At 50.6% G+C, this 17,322-nt stretch overlaps 7 protein-coding genes across 7 annotated transcripts; 4 read left to right on the forward strand and 3 right to left on the reverse strand.

Moving 5' to 3' along the window:
* Nucleotides 1-827: 827 nt before the first annotated feature.
* On the forward strand, nucleotides 828-1,993 carry preB (alpha-factor pheromone receptor STE2; the record flags this gene model as incomplete). The annotated part of the gene is made up of 2 exons (XM_001823377.3): nucleotides 828-1,572; nucleotides 1,629-1,993. The coding sequence occupies 2 exons, from the start codon at nucleotides 828-830 to the stop codon at nucleotides 1,991-1,993; spliced, it is 1,110 nt and encodes a 369-aa protein (XP_001823429.3).
* Nucleotides 1,994-2,340: 347 nt separating this feature from the next.
* AO090701000604 (putative endosomal sorting complex protein TSG101) lies at nucleotides 2,341-4,286 on the forward strand (the record flags this gene model as incomplete). The annotated part of the gene is made up of 4 exons (XM_023237232.1): nucleotides 2,341-2,394; nucleotides 2,471-2,558; nucleotides 2,614-2,852; nucleotides 2,910-4,286. 4 exons carry the CDS (start codon nucleotides 2,341-2,343, stop codon nucleotides 4,284-4,286), a joined length of 1,758 nt encoding a protein of 585 aa, XP_023092213.1.
* A 1,274-nt stretch (nucleotides 4,287-5,560) lies between these two features.
* AO090701000603 (FAD-binding oxidoreductase) lies at nucleotides 5,561-6,265 on the reverse strand (the record flags this gene model as incomplete). Its single annotated transcript, XM_023237233.1, has 1 exon — nucleotides 5,561-6,265. The coding sequence occupies one exon, from the start codon at nucleotides 6,263-6,265 to the stop codon at nucleotides 5,561-5,563; it is 705 nt and encodes a 234-aa protein (XP_023092212.1).
* A 647-nt stretch (nucleotides 6,266-6,912) lies between these two features.
* On the reverse strand, nucleotides 6,913-8,311 carry AO090701000602 (putative toxin biosynthesis protein; the record flags this gene model as incomplete). Its single annotated transcript, XM_001823374.3, has 3 exons — nucleotides 6,913-7,732; nucleotides 7,786-7,894; nucleotides 7,972-8,311. The coding sequence occupies 3 exons, from the start codon at nucleotides 8,309-8,311 to the stop codon at nucleotides 6,913-6,915; spliced, it is 1,269 nt and encodes a 422-aa protein (XP_001823426.1).
* A 485-nt stretch (nucleotides 8,312-8,796) lies between these two features.
* AO090701000601 (uncharacterized protein) lies at nucleotides 8,797-12,932 on the reverse strand (the record flags this gene model as incomplete). The annotated part of the gene is made up of 5 exons (XM_023237234.1): nucleotides 8,797-10,685; nucleotides 10,747-10,839; nucleotides 11,833-11,875; nucleotides 11,944-12,141; nucleotides 12,924-12,932. 5 exons carry the CDS (start codon nucleotides 12,930-12,932, stop codon nucleotides 8,797-8,799), a joined length of 2,232 nt encoding a protein of 743 aa, XP_023092211.1.
* Nucleotides 12,933-13,546: 614 nt separating this feature from the next.
* AO090701000600 (uncharacterized protein) lies at nucleotides 13,547-14,987 on the forward strand (the record flags this gene model as incomplete). The annotated part of the gene is made up of 2 exons (XM_001823372.1): nucleotides 13,547-13,639; nucleotides 13,701-14,987. 2 exons carry the CDS (start codon nucleotides 13,547-13,549, stop codon nucleotides 14,985-14,987), a joined length of 1,380 nt encoding a protein of 459 aa, XP_001823424.1.
* Nucleotides 14,988-16,040: 1,053 nt separating this feature from the next.
* Nucleotides 16,041-17,297, forward strand: AO090701000599 (uncharacterized protein; the record flags this gene model as incomplete). Its single annotated transcript, XM_001823371.1, has 4 exons — nucleotides 16,041-16,266; nucleotides 16,348-16,804; nucleotides 16,871-16,944; nucleotides 17,005-17,297. 4 exons carry the CDS (start codon nucleotides 16,041-16,043, stop codon nucleotides 17,295-17,297), a joined length of 1,050 nt encoding a protein of 349 aa, XP_001823423.1.
* Between the last annotated feature and the right edge of the window lie 25 nt (nucleotides 17,298-17,322).

The raw sequence follows: 17,322 nt of genomic DNA on the forward strand, positions 1-17,322 counted from the left end.
TGCGACCCCCTTACCCAAATGACTACACATGGGTCTCTTAAGCCATGCAATGCATGCTACCAAACGGTAAGGGGCCATCCTAAACCACCCATTGTGTATTGAAAATAATTAAATTGCTGACACCTCTCCTGTAGAGTCACGCGCCTCCTCGTTTTTGGCAACCTGCAAGGGCTGCAAAAATGACATTAAACCCTGAAGCTGGACAGCTATGAATCCAATCGCATTCCACCACTAGAATGATCGACGGCAAATAATGCTCAGGCTACTGTTAAGCAAAAGGGTATTTCGGGAACTTAAAAAGCCCATGGAACCGGAAGCGTGTTGTGGGCCACAATCCAATCTTTAACTGCTGGTTCCCGTCTTGATATTGTTCTCTTAGTATTGTCTGTCTTAACGGCGCCGACGTTGGTCTCGGCTATTGCCTAGTCTGATATGTCGACAACGTCATGACTAACCCATTGTCTAGAACAAGCTCCACTACACCGGACAGGTAGTATTGTACCCTCTGTTTCTCTTCAGCCGTATAGATATTGTCTGTTTCACGTGTTGCATGTACAGTGCAACATCCGGTCTGTTTTAGCGACCAATACTATCAACGTGGAGAAACAATACAGTGGCTCCCATCATGTTCAAGTCCCTATACAGGAGCTGGACGTGTTTCTCTAAAGCAGTTTCAAGCAAATTCGACTACTGGTTCCTCAGTTCCTCATATATGACACTCTTCACAACGTCCCACAGGATATTCTCCTTTGCCTTCCAATCCACGTCCAGTCGCAACTGTTCTATACATCCTTGCCTCCTGTGAGCCTCTCATGACGATGGCCATTATGGACTCCAAGTTCGATCCATACTCCCAGAACCTCACGTTCCATGCGGCTGACGGGACCCCGTTCCAAGTACCCGTGATGACGTTGAATGACTTCTACCAGTATTGTATCCAGATCTGCATCAACTATGGGGCTCAGTTCGGTGCTTCAGTCATTATTTTCATTATTCTTTTGCTTCTGACTAGGCCCGACAAGCGTGCTTCTTCAGTCTTTTTCCTCAACGGCGGTGCTTTGCTGCTAAACATGGGCCGCCTCCTCTGCCACATGATCTACTTCACAACCGATTTTGTGAAAGCATACCAATACTTCTCTAGTGATTATTCTAGGGCACCCACTTCCGCGTACGCCAACTCTATTCTCGGGGTTGTTCTTACAACTCTTCTCCTGGTCTGCATTGAGACATCGCTTGTGCTCCAGGTCCAGGTCGTCTGTGCCAATCTCAGACGCCGGTATCGAACCGTTCTCCTTTGCGTGTCGATCTTGGTTGCCCTTATTCCTGTCGGGCTCCGTCTAGGATACATGGTTGAAAACTGCAAGACAATTGTCCAAACTGATACCCCACTGTCACTTGTCTGGCTTGAAAGCGCTACAAATATCGTCATCACCATTAGTATCTGCTTCTTCTGCAGTATCTTCATTATCAAGCTCGGATTTGCTATCCATCAGCGAAGGAGACTCGGGGTGAGGGACTTCGGGCCGATGAAAGTGATTTTTGTCATGGGTTGCCAGACCTTGACCGTTCCAGGTATGTCCTCTGTATCTATACTAGCATGAGCCGTGTGTGTGAACTAATCGATTTAGCGCTGCTTTCGATTCTTCAATATGCGGTCTCGGTCCCCGAGCTTAATTCGAACATTATGACCCTGGTCACTATCTCTCTCCCGCTATCCTCCATCTGGGCTGGTGTTTCCCTTACTCGATCATCCTCCACCGAGAATTCTCCGTCCCGTGGAGCCTTGTGGAATCGCCTCACCGACTCAACCGGCACGAGGAGCAATCAAACATCATCCACGGACACCGCCGTCGCCATGACCTATCCAAGTAACAAGTCAAGCACGGTGTGCTATGCGGATCAGAGCTCTGTCAAAAGACAGTATGATCCAGAGCAGGGGCACGGCATCTCTGTGGAGCACGATGTGTCGGTTCATAGTTGCCAGAGGCTTTAGAGTCGAAGGCGCGACTCAGGTCGTGTTCCGAAACATTCGAGGTCTGGAATGCGGAGAGGAGTCTGCTGATTTTCCTTGTACTGTATTAATTCTATTTCGCTCCGGCACTCCATCATCTAATACTAGCATAGCTGAAATATTGTAATACGTTATTTTGCCGTTTCTTTGATGTTCGTAGAAGGACATGGAGTCATGATAACTCTAAATAATTTAATTTTAATGTCACGGGGGTTCGGTCTGCCACTCGTGCCAAGAATATGCGGGGGGAATGCGACCTGCGGAGTTTCCCTTCCCACTTCAATGACACAACTTGATCGCCATGCACTTCATCTATCAGCTCCTTCGACATGGCGACGGTGCCGCAGAGGACACTCAACTGGCTATACAGCGTATTGATTCGGGTATACTCCATTCCCTTCATCTCACCCTCCAATGCAAGGTACTGACCCAGCGCAGGATCATTACGATTCCCGACAGACGTATCAGGACCCCAATCGCACCTACTATGATGTGGCCTCCGTGCTTGCTCAGTATCCCTCCCTGTCCCCACGAACCGAAGTCTACAGTCCGTGATATCCCCGATAACCCGACGAATATCCTTGGATATTAACTGTGTTTAGCATACGAAAATGGTTTCTCGGCTCTCCTACTGCAACTCACCGGCACGGTACCTGTCACATTTCGCGGCACTGTGTACAAGTTTCCCATATCACTATGGGTCCCCAATACTTACCCACGAGAACCGCCGATTGTCTACGTGACTCCGACCCAGGATATGGCGGTCCGCGTTGGCCAACATGTGACGTTAGAGGGCAGGGTGTATCATCATTACCTGGCACATTGGGCGGAGGCCTGGGAGGTTCGTTGATTTCGCAAGACTTAGTGGGATAATTTACTGACAGTGCACTCCTTCAAGAGATCAACCCTTGTAGATCTCGTATCTATACTCCGTGAGGTTTTTGCAAAGGAGCCACCTGTCCGATACAAACGACAACACGTACCACCACGCCCACAACAACCCGAGCCAACACAAACACCACCTCCTCTACCTCCACTCCCTGCAGAACTCGGATTATCCTCGTCTCACTCCCCACTGAACCAGAGTGTACCTTCGCCTGCGCCGACAGCCCAGGTGCCACCTCCCCCGCCTCCGAAGCCTGGACAATTGGCCTCTGCTGAGCAACGGCAACCGATTCCTGCAGCGCAGAATAACTCTTCATCGCCTCTTCCTCCACTGCCGCCGAAGGAACAGGATCCGCGGTGGGCGCCTCGACCCCGTCCGAGTACTAGCACCCCTACAGGTCTCCCATCGCAGTATCCGCCAGAACAAAGTGGCTCTATGGGAGGCCCCACCCCACCGCAGCGATATCCTCAGCAGCAGCACTCCATGGCACATCCAATGCCAGCCTATGCACAAGGCCACCTACCTTCCCAAGTTGACAACCGAGCGCCACCTGGCGCAATGCCGCAGCAGTTCCCCCGTGGACCTCAGCCACAGCCACCCTTTGGCATCCCTCAGCAAGCTTCTCCCCATCACCCGACACACCACCAAACCAATGGCCGATACCAGCAGATGCCGCAACCGCAAACCCCTCAACAGGCATCTCATCACAGTTTCCAGCGACCAGGTTCAGCGACCCAACCAGCGATGAAGCCCAAGGCCGAAACTCCTGATCTTTTGACTTCACCTTTTGAGGTTGAGCTTCCATCATTCGCGTCAGGACCTGCGCCGCCAATTCCCCCCAACCCAGAAAAGGATGCGCTGTTACACGCTGTGTCGAAGGTATTGGCCGAGACGCTGCAGACGAATGTGTCGCAAACTGAATCCGCGGCACGTTCTCTACTGTCACAGTCGGACTCTTTGCACGCAGCGATCGCCACCCTACAAGGCGAGATCTCATCACTAAATACCCTCAATTCAAGCCTCCAGTCCAATACCTCCATCCTGCAACAGTCCCTCCACCGCGCCGATGCTGTCATTGCCGATGCACAAAGTCGCATATCATCATCCGCTGCACAGTCGAGCTCGGATCCAGTACCGTCTGGTCTTCCTCCGATTGACGAGGTCCTCGTTGCGCCAACAGTTGTAGGCAAGCAACTCTACGACTTGGTAGCAGAAGAACGCGGTATTCAGCAGGCCATCTACGCCCTACAAACTGCTCATGTCAAGGGCGTGATCGGGGTAGAGACATGGTCCCGGCACACACGCGGGTTAGCACGCGAGGCCTTCTTGAAGCGAGCTCTTATACGAAAGATCGGGAAGGGCATGGGTCTTGAGGAACATCAAATCTAGGATCACTTGTTACGACCATTAAATCTTCATTATATACCATTATGTAGAGAAACGTCGACGAGAAATTCGCACTATATACATGTACATATACGTACCTGTTCCTTTTGGATCTCGACCACTGTAGCTCTTCAGTTCGGGCCGCTGCCGCCTTACTGGGGACACACAAGGGCTGGCAGTGAGTAATCAACCTGCAATAGTTTCAAAGGAACCAAACCTCAGGGCATACGGCGCAGGTGCATGCAAATGACATATCAGTTCATCGCCGTGCTACGCTCGTCGTTACTGATGGCTTCTTCTGATGTCTAAAAATATAACGGCAACAGTCCACAGTTTACGTCGGATATCCTCCTTGAATATGATACCCCAGCCCTACAGGAGGCTTTACCAACCTCCCCAGGTACTTTCTTCGTATGTGCCCCTACCACATGCTGTTCCCTCTCTTACGAACCTGGTATAAATGTATTATTCTAAAGAAACAAATATCATCATTCCTCGAAACGTATCATCCATTTGCTACCGCGAGGGGAGGGATCCTCATATGAAAGCATTATTCTAACTGAGGCACAGTCCAATGGAAGAAGGCCTTAGGGTCATATTCCTTTTTCAACGAAAGGATTTCTTCCGCGTGAGAGCCATAGAACTGACTCAGTGGGTCAACTCCATGATCTGGAGCAAAATAAAGAGAAATATACGTGGTGGGAAGAATATTCCCTGGGTCGGTCTTTGAGACCGCCTCCGCAATATCAGACGCCCATTTCTCGGCCTCCCCCTTGCGGTCCTCCACCGCTGCAAACCCAAGGATCTCGAGCATGTAGTGCGGCTCTCTGGTAGCAAAAACTGAGTTGCCTTTCGGCGCCGCAGAGGGACCTCTTAGCTGATGGACGGAGATCATGGTGCCTGGATCGGACGGGAGCGTCGTTAAATTGCGTCCGATTGCCTCGGCGACTTCGGGCGTAACGTTGTGCAGATTAAGTGTATGACTGGACCCGTATACAGAGGACGGGACCAAGGCTGCATTTCCGGTGAACCACTCGGGGATTGTAGTCTCCGCGACTGTGCTCATGAGTAGCGGTCCCAGGCTTGCGATCTGGGTGCTCCAGTGCTTGCCCTCTTCGATGTCTTCACCACTCCAGGCGACAAGAACAGCGAAGACGCGTCCAGGAGGCGCGTTGAATACTGCTTGTTGGACGGTTAGCTGTTTCGGGATGCCATTGTGTAATAACTTTTGGTATCCGGTGTTAAAATCGGCAAAGGTCTTGCTGATATGCTGGGAATCAAACAGGATTGCACCAGCCAGAAACTAGATGAGATTCAGCACCTATCGATTCACCAAAGTGATATTTATGACCACTTACATTTCTGAGTGGATACACCTTGATAGTCAGATCAACAATAACACCGAACACCCCTCCCGCCCCACGAATGCCCTTCAAGAGCTTCTTGTCCGCCTCAATAATCTCCCCATCATGATTCACAATCGTTGCACCAAGAATCTGATCAACCCCCAGTCCCCAGTGTGACGAGAAGGGTCCATATCCTCCATACATTGCCCACCCGACGTAGCCAACGCCGGGTATTGACCCCGTGGGCGTGGCAAGTCCTTCGGCCCACAATTTTGTGCCGAGCTCTCCTTGAAGAATTCCTCCTTCTACTGTAGCCGATTGGCGATCTTCAGCTATCCTGACCCCCGTAAGCGCCCGAAGATCGATTACGAGGGTGCCATCTACAATGGCCCGGCCTTCCATGTTGTGGCCGCCGACGCGGATGGTGAATTTGAGTCCGTTGGCCTTGGCGAATTGCACCAAAACACTCACATCCTCTGCGCTCTGGGGATGGACAACGGCAAGCGGGGTGTCTGGACGGGCCATATTCCATACCTTACACACGGCGGAGAACTCTGATGACGAGGGTGCTGTGTATTTAATACTTGGATGAGCCAGGAGAAAGGCCTCCAGACTAACAAGCTGGGAGTCTGCCATGGTTTCTTTCGCATTCAGATCTCTTAATTTGGGGCTAGACAACCAAGACAGAGGAGGTAGTTTATCTATATATCCCAAGAGAGCGCATTCCTTTTACCTTGGGCCGTGTCCACTTGCCAAGCAATATTCCGGATACCCCAAGCCTTGCGCCATCCGCGCGCTCGTATCGCCAATGGCTAGTGCTTACCAGCTCGCCATTTCCCTTGGTCTACGTGGTTGTCTCCGTCTTATCCCCACGACTAAATGTGTTGGGTGGTCCCATAGCTTTATCCCGGTTGGTTCTCGGTCAGTGGGGGGCCTTAGGCATCCAGAGGATTCGGGAGGTCAGGCGTTGTCTGAGCCCTGGAGAGCCAACGGTTTGTCAGAATGAGCCGTGTCTGTGAGTTGACTCCCATATAAGAAGATGCTCTTTTAAAGTGGATTTTTATTGGCAGACGTTCCTAGCTTTCTCCCTAGAATTACAGCTATATGGTAAACTGATCAGTCTTCTAGCCAAAGGACCAATCGAAAATCACCTGAATTCTAGTATATTTAAGTTTTATGAAACTCTTCATCTTCACGAGGATATGAGTACTAACACGATCCCTCAAACACTCAAGTCTTTCCTTTACACAGTCCTATATGATAGTATCATCTGTTAACCAACATCACAACTTCGCCTTCGGCTTCTCTCCCCTCTTCGTCCCCACAGGCATCTGTGCAATCTGAAACGCCTCCTCCGACATCCTCACCCCTTCCTTATCAGAACCCCGACTCTGATACTCTTCCCAAAACTTCTCATCCTCCAGCCAACCCCGGAACCACCGCTGCGTCCAATCCGCAACCCTCTCAGCACACCAATCCACCTGCTCAAACACAAGCGTATGCCCCCCCTTCGGCAGCACAGCCTTCTCAACCATCCCCTTAGCCACCCCACCACTCCCCCCAGTCCCCGTCCCCGTAGTCCGCATCTTCGACTCCTGCGCATCCGGGAGAGAGAGAAAGCTCTTCCCACCAAACACCCAGAGCACACTGGGCCGCACGTACGGCAGACTCCGCATGGCGGACCAACATTCCGGCCTGGAAAACAAATACGGTCGCTCTTTCTCTACGTCCCAGTCTGGTAGGAGAAGACGGTCGAGTTCCTCGCGTTCGAGGTTCGGCGTGAAGAAGTTCCAGGATTCTTGGTGCTTGGTTGTTGTGAGTGTTACTGCTGTCGGGGGTACTTTGGGATCTGTAGCTGGGTTGTAGAGTCGGGTTGGCACCGGGCGGAGTGCGTGGCGGAGATAGCGGTCTCGAGCTCGGGGATCCCATTTTGCTAGGCCTTTGGTGAGAGAGGCGACGGCTTTTTCGGGTGATTCCCACAGGTCCCTTCGGCGACTGGCCATCATGGCTGGGTTGGGGCCGCCGAAGGCTACTTCCAGGATGACTGGTTCGATCAGGACCAGGGTTGATAGTAGACGTGGGTGGATGATTGAAAGATTGACCCTGTATCATGTTGGTTAGCATTACTATACGACTGGCTTCAGGAATTGACTTACAATTGAGCACAACCCATACTATGCCCAACCCCAATAATCGGCCTCGGCATTTCATCCCGAAAATGATTAACCATATGCAACAGATCGCGCGAATGATCATACCAATTAGCTAAAAAAAAAAAGACAAGCCGACCCAATTAGCCAAATCCGCTCATCCCAAAGCACAAATCCAAACATGTTACATACTCTGATCCCCCTGAACCTCTTCATTCAAGACAGCACTAGCACCCTGGTTCGACGTATCCGCCACCCAAATCCCACGCACCGGCACAGAGAGCTTCTTCAGCTGCCTGTAGAGGTCTTCCCATAAAGGCTCGTAGATTTCTTTCGGGGACCCGTTTCCGGGTACCCCGATTATGGTAATTGCATTGTCGGGAGTGGGGTCTGGCCTGTCGGCATCGTTGGGGATGTATTGTTTTATGGCGATTTTAATGGGCGTCTCTTGACGGCCTCTGATGCTACGGGGGGATTCGCGGATGTGTTGGCCTGGGATGGTATGTTCGATTATTCGGAAGGGGAAGGACATTGTGGGGAGGTTGGGTGGCTGTATCCTTCCTTTAGGTTATGTGTAGGAGCTGGGATAGAGCACAATGGAGATACGAGAAGATGGGAAGGGTAGAAGTAGTATAATCATGAACCAAGTGAGCACGGCACGTGCCAAGACTAAGTAAGACCTCGGGGGTATCAGTACTTTTTAGTGCTTGACTGGGATGTATATTTGAGTATGCGGGGATGTTGGAGCTTCTGTTTTCTTACGGTATTGTTTCCTTCGAGTTTATTACACTTCCTATCCGGGCATGTGACTCGTTTGCCCTATTCACTCTGTCACTCTATGTAAGAAAGATAATATCAGTTCATGCTCGCTTTTTTAATGGATAATAACGATGATGATGATATTTACTATGTAATATTATGACTCCTCTATTGATTGGAAAATGTTATCTATTTGTCTTCGTCTTAACATATAGTCTATGTTGATACGGCGCGGATTTGACAAAATATAGAATGAGACTATCGCTCCAGCTCTTCCTTCGCTAAACACTCCTCCAGCAGCTCCTGAATAACCGGCAAAAATTCACCTCGTTGAATTGCCCGATAGATAAGACTTGTGTATCCGCCCACCGTAGGTGCCTCCTCCACCTGCCCAGCAGCCATGGCCTCCGCAGTGGGCGTCAATATCCTCTTTGTACACAACATCGGCACCCCAAGAGTCTTCCGAACGAAGTGATACATCTTCTTAGACCCGTCTCCCAACACGGGGCTAGCATCGCCATGAACCAAATAGGCCTCCCGGTTGGTACACCAAGCTTCGTGGAGCCAGGGACCGAGCTGGTCAATGAACGACTGCATTTCTTGAAGAACGACATTTTGAAAGGGCAAACAATCCAAGATGGGCACGCGCATGGTCTTGACTATGTGAGGGAACCGGTCTATACTGTCCATTGAGACGGTCTGTTCTAGTCCTTTCTGGAGATGGGCCCATAGTGTGGCTGGGAGGTTCTTGCTGGCGTCTGTGGTGTTTGGGCTCTGCTTTTCCACCATTGAGACAACCCGAGCGAAGAACTCGGTCTTGACTCCGTCTAAAAATTGTAACTGCATGGCACGAAGATCTAGTGCCTGACATGCGGAGAGGAGATGCGCCGCCACAAGCTCCGTAAGCACCCTCACGGCTGTCGCAGTGTATCGACCAGAGATCAGAGCCAGTGAGTTCAATGACTGGTTACCCAACTCAGCATTGTACACATGATTAACGGGACCCGCTAGGAACCCCAACTCGGAGGTCAAGGCCGAGATGTAAATGTCAATGGCCTTGAAGATACCCGATTGACTGGGTTCATCCGCAACCAAGTTCGGCGGCAGACCCCAGCTGGTCGCGGGATTGATCATCTCCTGGCACTGTGTGAAAAGCATGCGACCGATCGCTTGGATGGCCTGGCGACTCTTCTCCATGGAAGAAGTGACGGCCTTGGCCTGGAAATTACCTCCATGCAGGAACTGTCCGTCGCCGTTAACTAGGGGGTTATCTGTGGCTGAGTTGCACTCGATGCTGATTTGCTGGTGTGCTAATAGCAAGTCTTCGAGCACGGGGCCAATCCATTGCGCCGCGGTGCGGATTGAATATCGATCCTGGCGGAGCGAACCGTCCTTGCCGTCCTTCTGTAGTGCGAGGCGAGACCCACGCAGGAACACACGGATGTTTCGTGAGCTCTCGATCTGTCCTGGATGCGGACGCACCTCGGCGAAGAAGGGGTCGAAACTCTCCGGTGAGCCCAGTAGTGCTTCCACTGTCATTGCTGTCAGGATCTGACTTAACATGGCCAGCTGATGTGTGTCGTGCAGCACGAGGGTGGCGCAAGCCGCCGACATTGCCGTCCCATTGACAATAGCCAGACCCTCTTTTGCCGTCAAGGATATCGGCGCTACACCCGCTTCCGCAAGAGCCTCGTCAGCATATACATCTCGTCCAATGCCTGGACGGAAAACCCGAATTGTGGGCTTTCCCTGAAGTACGCCGCTGATATAAGCGATAGGACTCAAATCCCCAGAGGCTGAGATACTCCCACGCATGGGAACCATAGGGATAATATTCTTCACTAGAAGATCCCGTAGACGGTCCACGATAACAGGCCTCACGCCCGAATGGCCTTTGACCAGCGAGTTCAGACGCAGTAAGACCGCAGCGCGCACCCAGGGAAGGGGCAGGTGCTGAGACTCGGCTGCATGTTCGAGACTCAGGTCAAACGCCTGATATGCGGACTTCTGGCGGTCGGACGGAGGGCGAGGATCACGCGCACCCGGGGGTAAGACGCCATAGCTCAGCTCGCGGGTTAAGACGCGCTGGAGTGCTAAGACGTCGTTTGCGCGGATATCCGCAGAGCCTCCAAATCCAGTATTCACTCCTGGATCAGCTAGTTAGATTTTCGTTCTTCATGGGTTTCCAATAGGTAGATCGAGGTATACCGTAGATAACATCGCCTTTGGAAAGGCTCTTGGCAATGGCAGCCTGGCTTTGATTGATTGATTCGTAAGAAGCAGGATCTATACTCACATTGCCTGCATACCTTATAGGGTTTGGGATAGATTAGAGTACAGCACAGTGAACGGTGAAGCCTGGATTTTTTACCTGGCAATATAAACCACATGAGGAATATCTAGTCCGGTGCCATTGAGGACCAGATCGTCGGCAGCACCGCGAAGCAATTCATTCAGCAGACTCCATTGCTGCAGCACCAGTGAAGTATGGAAATCGAATGACTTTCCCATTTCAATCTCTATGGTGTAATCAACGGCTTACCTCGTGAAACATGCAGGCAGAAACGCAAAACCACTAAATTAAATACCACCAAAAAAGAAGCCAGTAACAAGCTAATCAAGAAAGTCCAGTCAATGCCAAGAGGCACGGCCAATCTTCTCCGAAACCCTCTAACCGACGATCAGGACCGAAAAGTACCTTAACTCCTGCGGCGCGGAAGGATGAGTTGGCATGGTAGCATCGCGTCGCTCCGAAGTGCTTGGATAGGGAATTGATCGTCATGGTTTCATTTATACCTCTTAAGCCTTCAGTACTTTTCTACATTGCACGTGGGGGCCAAATCACGAAGAAGGAGGCGTTTAATAAACATTCCTATAACATAACTTGAAATGTCAGCACTAAACCAGTGGATGCATCCTGCATTAGCGCCAACAGTGGAGTGGAATTTACCCTATCGGTCCAACCACTACGTAGCAATCACTTCCATGGGTACATATTGCTGAGCCCACACTCGCCATGTCACCTATTCCTATAGGAGGGATATTTGTCTACACCCTTGTTAATTACAATCTTATGCATCCCGGCACATGACCACTTTGACGCCGTTTTTCGACTCCAGCGCGATACTGGACCCTTCAACCCATTCGTCTGGATCGACACTGGTGATGGTCTGGAAGTTTTGCGCCATTCGTACTACGGCATACGCCACTTCGTTTAGACCGAAGTCCACTAGGAGGATATGTTACCCCTGGATCATAAATTGAGTGTTCATATGAGATAGGGGGACAACTTACTGCCTACACAGTTGCGGGGACCTCCGAGGAATGGGATATATTTCTACTCCGATGATAACGCACATGAGTTAGAAGATTGCAAAAGCGCTATCAGGACGGAAGGTCTCTCACCCAAGTTTGTTTTTCATAGGACCATCGTTCTGGACGGAACTCATCCGCATCCTCACCCCAGAGGTCCTTTCGGTGGTGAAGGGCATACACTGAAAGGTGAACCATCATGCCTTTTGGTACCAACACCGGCGAACCTCCATCTGGGCCACCGCCCGTAGGGAGAACGGTATCGCGTACAGCAACACGGGAGTTGGAGGGCTGAGGTGGATAAAGGCGAAGGCCTGGGTGGTTTGGTAGAGAAGTTAATCGTCAAATGGACTCATGATGATACCATCGTAACAAAGAGAAAATTGTTGTCTTACATTCCCGGATGCAGTCTTGCACGTATCGGAGGCCCTTGAGCTGTTGGAGATCGGGAGCTTTCCCTCCCAGCGACTGGACCTCAGAGCGTACGCGATCCCACACATCTGGCCTCTTGGAGAACACAAAGAACAGGTTGATAAGTAAAGCCGCAGGGGCGTCTGTCCCTGCAAAATATAATGTCGTTAGCTCATCCCGGAGTGCGATAGGATCTTGCGTTCGTTGTCGAAGTTGGTCGATGAACAGAATTCGCTGCTCGTTTTGCTGATCTGAAGCTTTGCCTGGGGGCGTGACTTCACGTTCCAAAGCCGCATCAACGTATCGTTGGATGAAGCGGTGAGTCAAGCGAACATTTTTCATGAATGTACGCTGAGGCCATATCCAGGACATAGATCCCAGTAGCCATCGAAGCTCGCAAGTGCTATGGGTGTCGGCGAATGCTTTCAAGGCACCACCATCCAAATTCTGAGGGTTCTCAAGAGAGTTGATTGATTCTCCGAAAAGGAAGTCTGTTGAAACATCCGCAGCAAAGCGATGGAGAAAAAGGGCCAGGTCGAACTTCTGGTTGTCAGAAGGGAGAGCCGCCAGGAGACGCTGACAGTGGCTCTCCAGAAGCCCTAACTGCGAGGTTTGCACTCGCGAGAAACATAATTGTAGCTGTGATCGTAATGTTTGCCAACGAGTTCCATCACTTTGAAAGATACTCTTGCCAAACAAAGGGGCAAAGGCATTCCGACGCCGGAATCCAACCTCGTAATCGGCAAACTTGGTAGAGAAGAGAACCTCCAGGTTCTTTGGCTCAATCGTATTCACCATCCAGCTCCCTAAAAGCAGCGACATGAACGTATTGCCATAGGCTTGGTGTAGTTGCTGCTCTCTGCGAAAATACCTGTCGGATTTCCTCGCCTGCATGGAGTCTCGCAAGGAGTCCAGCCCCAGAATCGGGTCCCGGTGGGCATACCGTGGTGGTGCTTGACAGCCATGAGCGTAGGCGAATCTGCGACGAGCAATACCTTGTGTAAGATAGAGCACAAATATCGCCACAAGCCCAGCACTCACAGCCCATACCCACGAGTAAGCACTCTCTGACGGAAGAGAGAACACAGTGGGGACAAATCCCGTTTCGGCCGTCATTTTCCAAGCCAAATACGACCGACGCTATCTGAACAGTGTGTCCAATAGCATCGGTATTATAGCAGGAAGATATGAACGAGACTAAATCCTGGACGTGACTGGGAGGTCTTGGTCTCTCTATTTATATTTCCAGAGCAATCCTCATTCTTGTGAGACACTACGATCAACTATGGCACCTGTTCTAGGGGGGAGAAGAATCATCGCTTCCAGCTCAACCAGGCTGTTTCAACTTCGCCGTCGGTTGAGCCCTTACATCGGTCTGGTACATCATATGTCTCTTTGGTCCCCGACATACTCAAAACCAACCACTAATCTCATACCAGAAGAACCACATATCCACGGCGATTGCCACAGAGCCGAAGGACACAACGTTCTTTGCCGACGAGTCATATGTCGATTCGCAGTTCTGGGAAAATGCCGTGGGAACTGCACTGAAGACGCTCATGGGAGGCGCTGAATATGAGGCTGCCACGCTACAAAAACACCTCCGTTTCGTCTCCCAAAGCGTTGCACCTGCCTTAGGTGCACGTCCTATCCAAGGCCAGACGCCTCGGTGGAAAAGCTTCATGACAGATGATTATTCTCCACTGGAATACAGTTGGAGCTGGGACGGGGAACGACCAACCATCCGATATAGTTTTGAGCCAATCGGCCCTCTGGCAGGGACGGAATGGGACCCATATAACCATCAGGCTCCGATAGCATTTGTCGATCACCTCCGGCGCCAACTGCCCGCCGCCGATTGGCAATGGTTCACCCACTTCGCCCGTGCTTTTAACCAGGACACTTCCGCCAAGGTAGCGGCCGAAAATTATGGGTCCAGTCCCTCCTCGGTTTTCATTGGTTTCGACCTCGGACGAGATGGCCGTCAGATGTGCAAAATGTATTTAGTCCCGGTAAAAGCGGAACAGACTGATCAGTCACGATTGGCTGTTCTCGACGACGCCGTTCGAACGCTACCACAGTTCTCCGATTTGTCGGCTTATCCCCCGCTGCAGGGCTTCCTGCGACATCAAGAGGAGATTGGCACTCCCGCTCATCTTATTGGCGTCGCGGTCGACTGTGTGGATCCATCCGCTTCCAAGCTAAAGATTTACTTTCGGAGTTCCTCGACCAGCTTTGCAAGCGTCAAAAATACACTGACCGCGGGTGGAAGCGTATCGTCCTGGGACGATAGTGCCCTGGAGCAACTGCGGGAGCTATGGTCTCTCGTCCTTGGTCTCCCTGCGGATTTCCCATGTAGCCAGGAGTTACCGTCGAAATCACATGAGACTTCGGGGGTGCTCTATAATTTTGATATCAAGCTGGGCAATCAACAGCCTGAAACCAAGGTATACATTCCTGTACGCCATTACGGCCAAAGTGATCATGCGATTGCCGTGGGTCTGGTGGAGTTTCTGCAACGTCGCGGTGGACACTCCCCGTACCATGATCGCTTCCTCAAGGCTTTGGAGCAATACGCCTCGTTTCGCTCGTTAGACCAGGGGTGTGGAGTCCAGACTTACATTGCCTGTGCATTCAAGCGAGGTCAACTCAGCTTAACGTCTTATCTTTCGGCGGAAATCTACCACCCTGGTCGCTGGGAGGGTCAAGGGGCGGAAACAATCTAGAAGTGCCAATTTTCTAACGTGAGATTTTACGTGATATATTTTATATTACTCTAATTTATATTGATTAATGCAAATAGACCCGGAATAGTGGTCAGGAAAATTACTACAGTATGGTAGCCTGTACCAGGAAGCAACGTCCAGGGCTTGTCCGTGGCACGGGATGCATCCTCATGCTTGTAACTCGTAGGGCTGGCTGAGCTCAGTGCGCAAAGCGATCGTTGCAGGCTCATTTGAGTACAGGGTATCCTCGTTCTACCTCGTGGGCATTTCTGCAAAGGTCATTTGGCCCCCAAAGTGGCTGCAGATTAGGCATTCGAGTGGAGAATATCCAGCCATCAGGCCTGCCTGTTGGCAAATGTGTTAGCCAGGATACCACAGTCATAGCAGGCAGTTTTATTAATTGCGACCAGGTTGTACAGAGCAATACTAGTACATACAGAGGTAACAGTTTGTGTCAAGGAATGAGGATCAAGAAGCTTCCAACGACCCATTGCTGACTAGAGTATTAACCTCATAGATCGATAGTCAATACGAGGATCATACTAGCGCGGTTTTGATATGCAATTCAGCGCTCACTTACCCCTCTGCCGGCAAAATAGTACGGCCTCCAATTACTGCTGATTAGGATCGACATAGCGCCATATTGCAGAGACATTTTCCCAATACAGTTTCCCCGTGCGTTGGTGTATGTAGCTAACCCCTCACATCATGCTTCAAACAAGGAATATTGCCTTCATTGCATTGCAGCTACATGTTTGTGCCTTGGAGTAACTAAGATGGGACGGTACCATGCATACACAGCCCATGCTTTGCGTTGATGTGACGGCCCTAATCCCTGATAGTATGGGGCTGTGAACATGCATGTAAGCGCTTGGCTTTGGAGTGTGCGGCAAATGTCGACAGCTGCATAATCATTATTATGCCTATCCTGGACCAAGCTGACCGACTTGTCTTCTATTCTTCTCTTTTTCAATGGAAGGAGCTCCTATGTATAGTTACACTGTATATTTCTTCTCCCTCAGAAGTGGGTGTTGAGAGGACTCTGATGACATCATGCCTGGCACACCATTACCAAGAGAACAAATCTCGTCCCAGTATCTAGAAGAAGATGTCTCGAATCGACTCGTCGCAGCGTCGTCGGTCATCTTGGTGGTTACAACCATACTGTTGGCTCTTCGTCTTTATGTCCGCAGTCTGCCGAATGTGAAGACTGGCCTCGAAGATATCCTGCTGCTCCCGGCATATCTCCTGTCCTTAGCATCCTGTATTTGTGGCTATCGTAAGTTTTGAACCCTTGTTGTATTGTTGCTCCATGCTTTCCCCCATAGGTCCCTTTTGCTGATAAAAATGGACTATTCAGTCGCAGTCACCCATGGCGGTGCCGGTCGCCATGTTAAGGCACTAATGGTTAAAGACCCGAATATCGTAATTGTACGAGGGAAACTGCTCTACTCACTCAGCTGGGTCTCGGCATACTCCAACTGCTTCTCGCGACTCTCGGTCTTGGTCCTACTCTATACTATCTTTACGCCAGGTGTTGCTCGAAAATGCACCGTTCTTCTGATGGTATACATGGTCCTCTTCCTCATCTCACAGACAATTGCCGGTGCCATGGAATGCAGGCCACTCGCATATTTCTGGGATCGTACGGGCGACGGAACATGCATCGATCTCTTCCTGTTCTTCAAGTTGAGCGGGATTTTAAATATAGTCGGCGACGTTGCCATTATGGTACTCCCCGCGCACACGGTCTGGAATCTTCAGGCATCAATCGCCAAGAGAGTGGCTATTTCATTTGTCTTTCTCTCTGGGAGCATGTGAGTACATCCTTCGGAAGATGAAACTTGGTGGTATAATTCTCCTTGCCCTAATGCGGATTCCAGAGGCTTGATTGCGTCCTGCTTCCGAACCGCTTCCTTCTTCACGTCGCAAGAACAGTCTACCACAGATCCTACGTGTATGTATAACTCCTCTTGATTTTAAATAATCTTTAAGCTCATTGTATTGTCTTGTCTAGGGGCGGATGTTGAGTTGATGAGTTGGACAATAGTTGAAAGCGGCATGTATATGACCGCTGCGTGCACCATGCGCCTGCGTCCACTACTGCGAAAACTACCTGGGTGGTTTAAACAGTTCAAGACAACTCACGAAAGTGGCGTGACAGTTGAGAGAACTTTCACTATAGAGGATGGGAAAGGGTATGAGATGAACTTCTACGCGAAGCAAGGACATATCCCACTCAAATCGTTTGATAGAGATCTTAACCGGACAAGTATCCAAGGCCTACAGCGGCCGGCAGTAAATAGGTAAATGCTTCCTGTGGGAATATGTGATA

The sequence above is a fragment of the Aspergillus oryzae genome, chromosome 5 (genome assembly GCF_000184455.2).
Source record: "Aspergillus oryzae RIB40 DNA, chromosome 5".
NCBI classification, from domain to species: Eukaryota; Fungi; Ascomycota; class Eurotiomycetes; order Eurotiales; family Aspergillaceae; genus Aspergillus; species Aspergillus oryzae.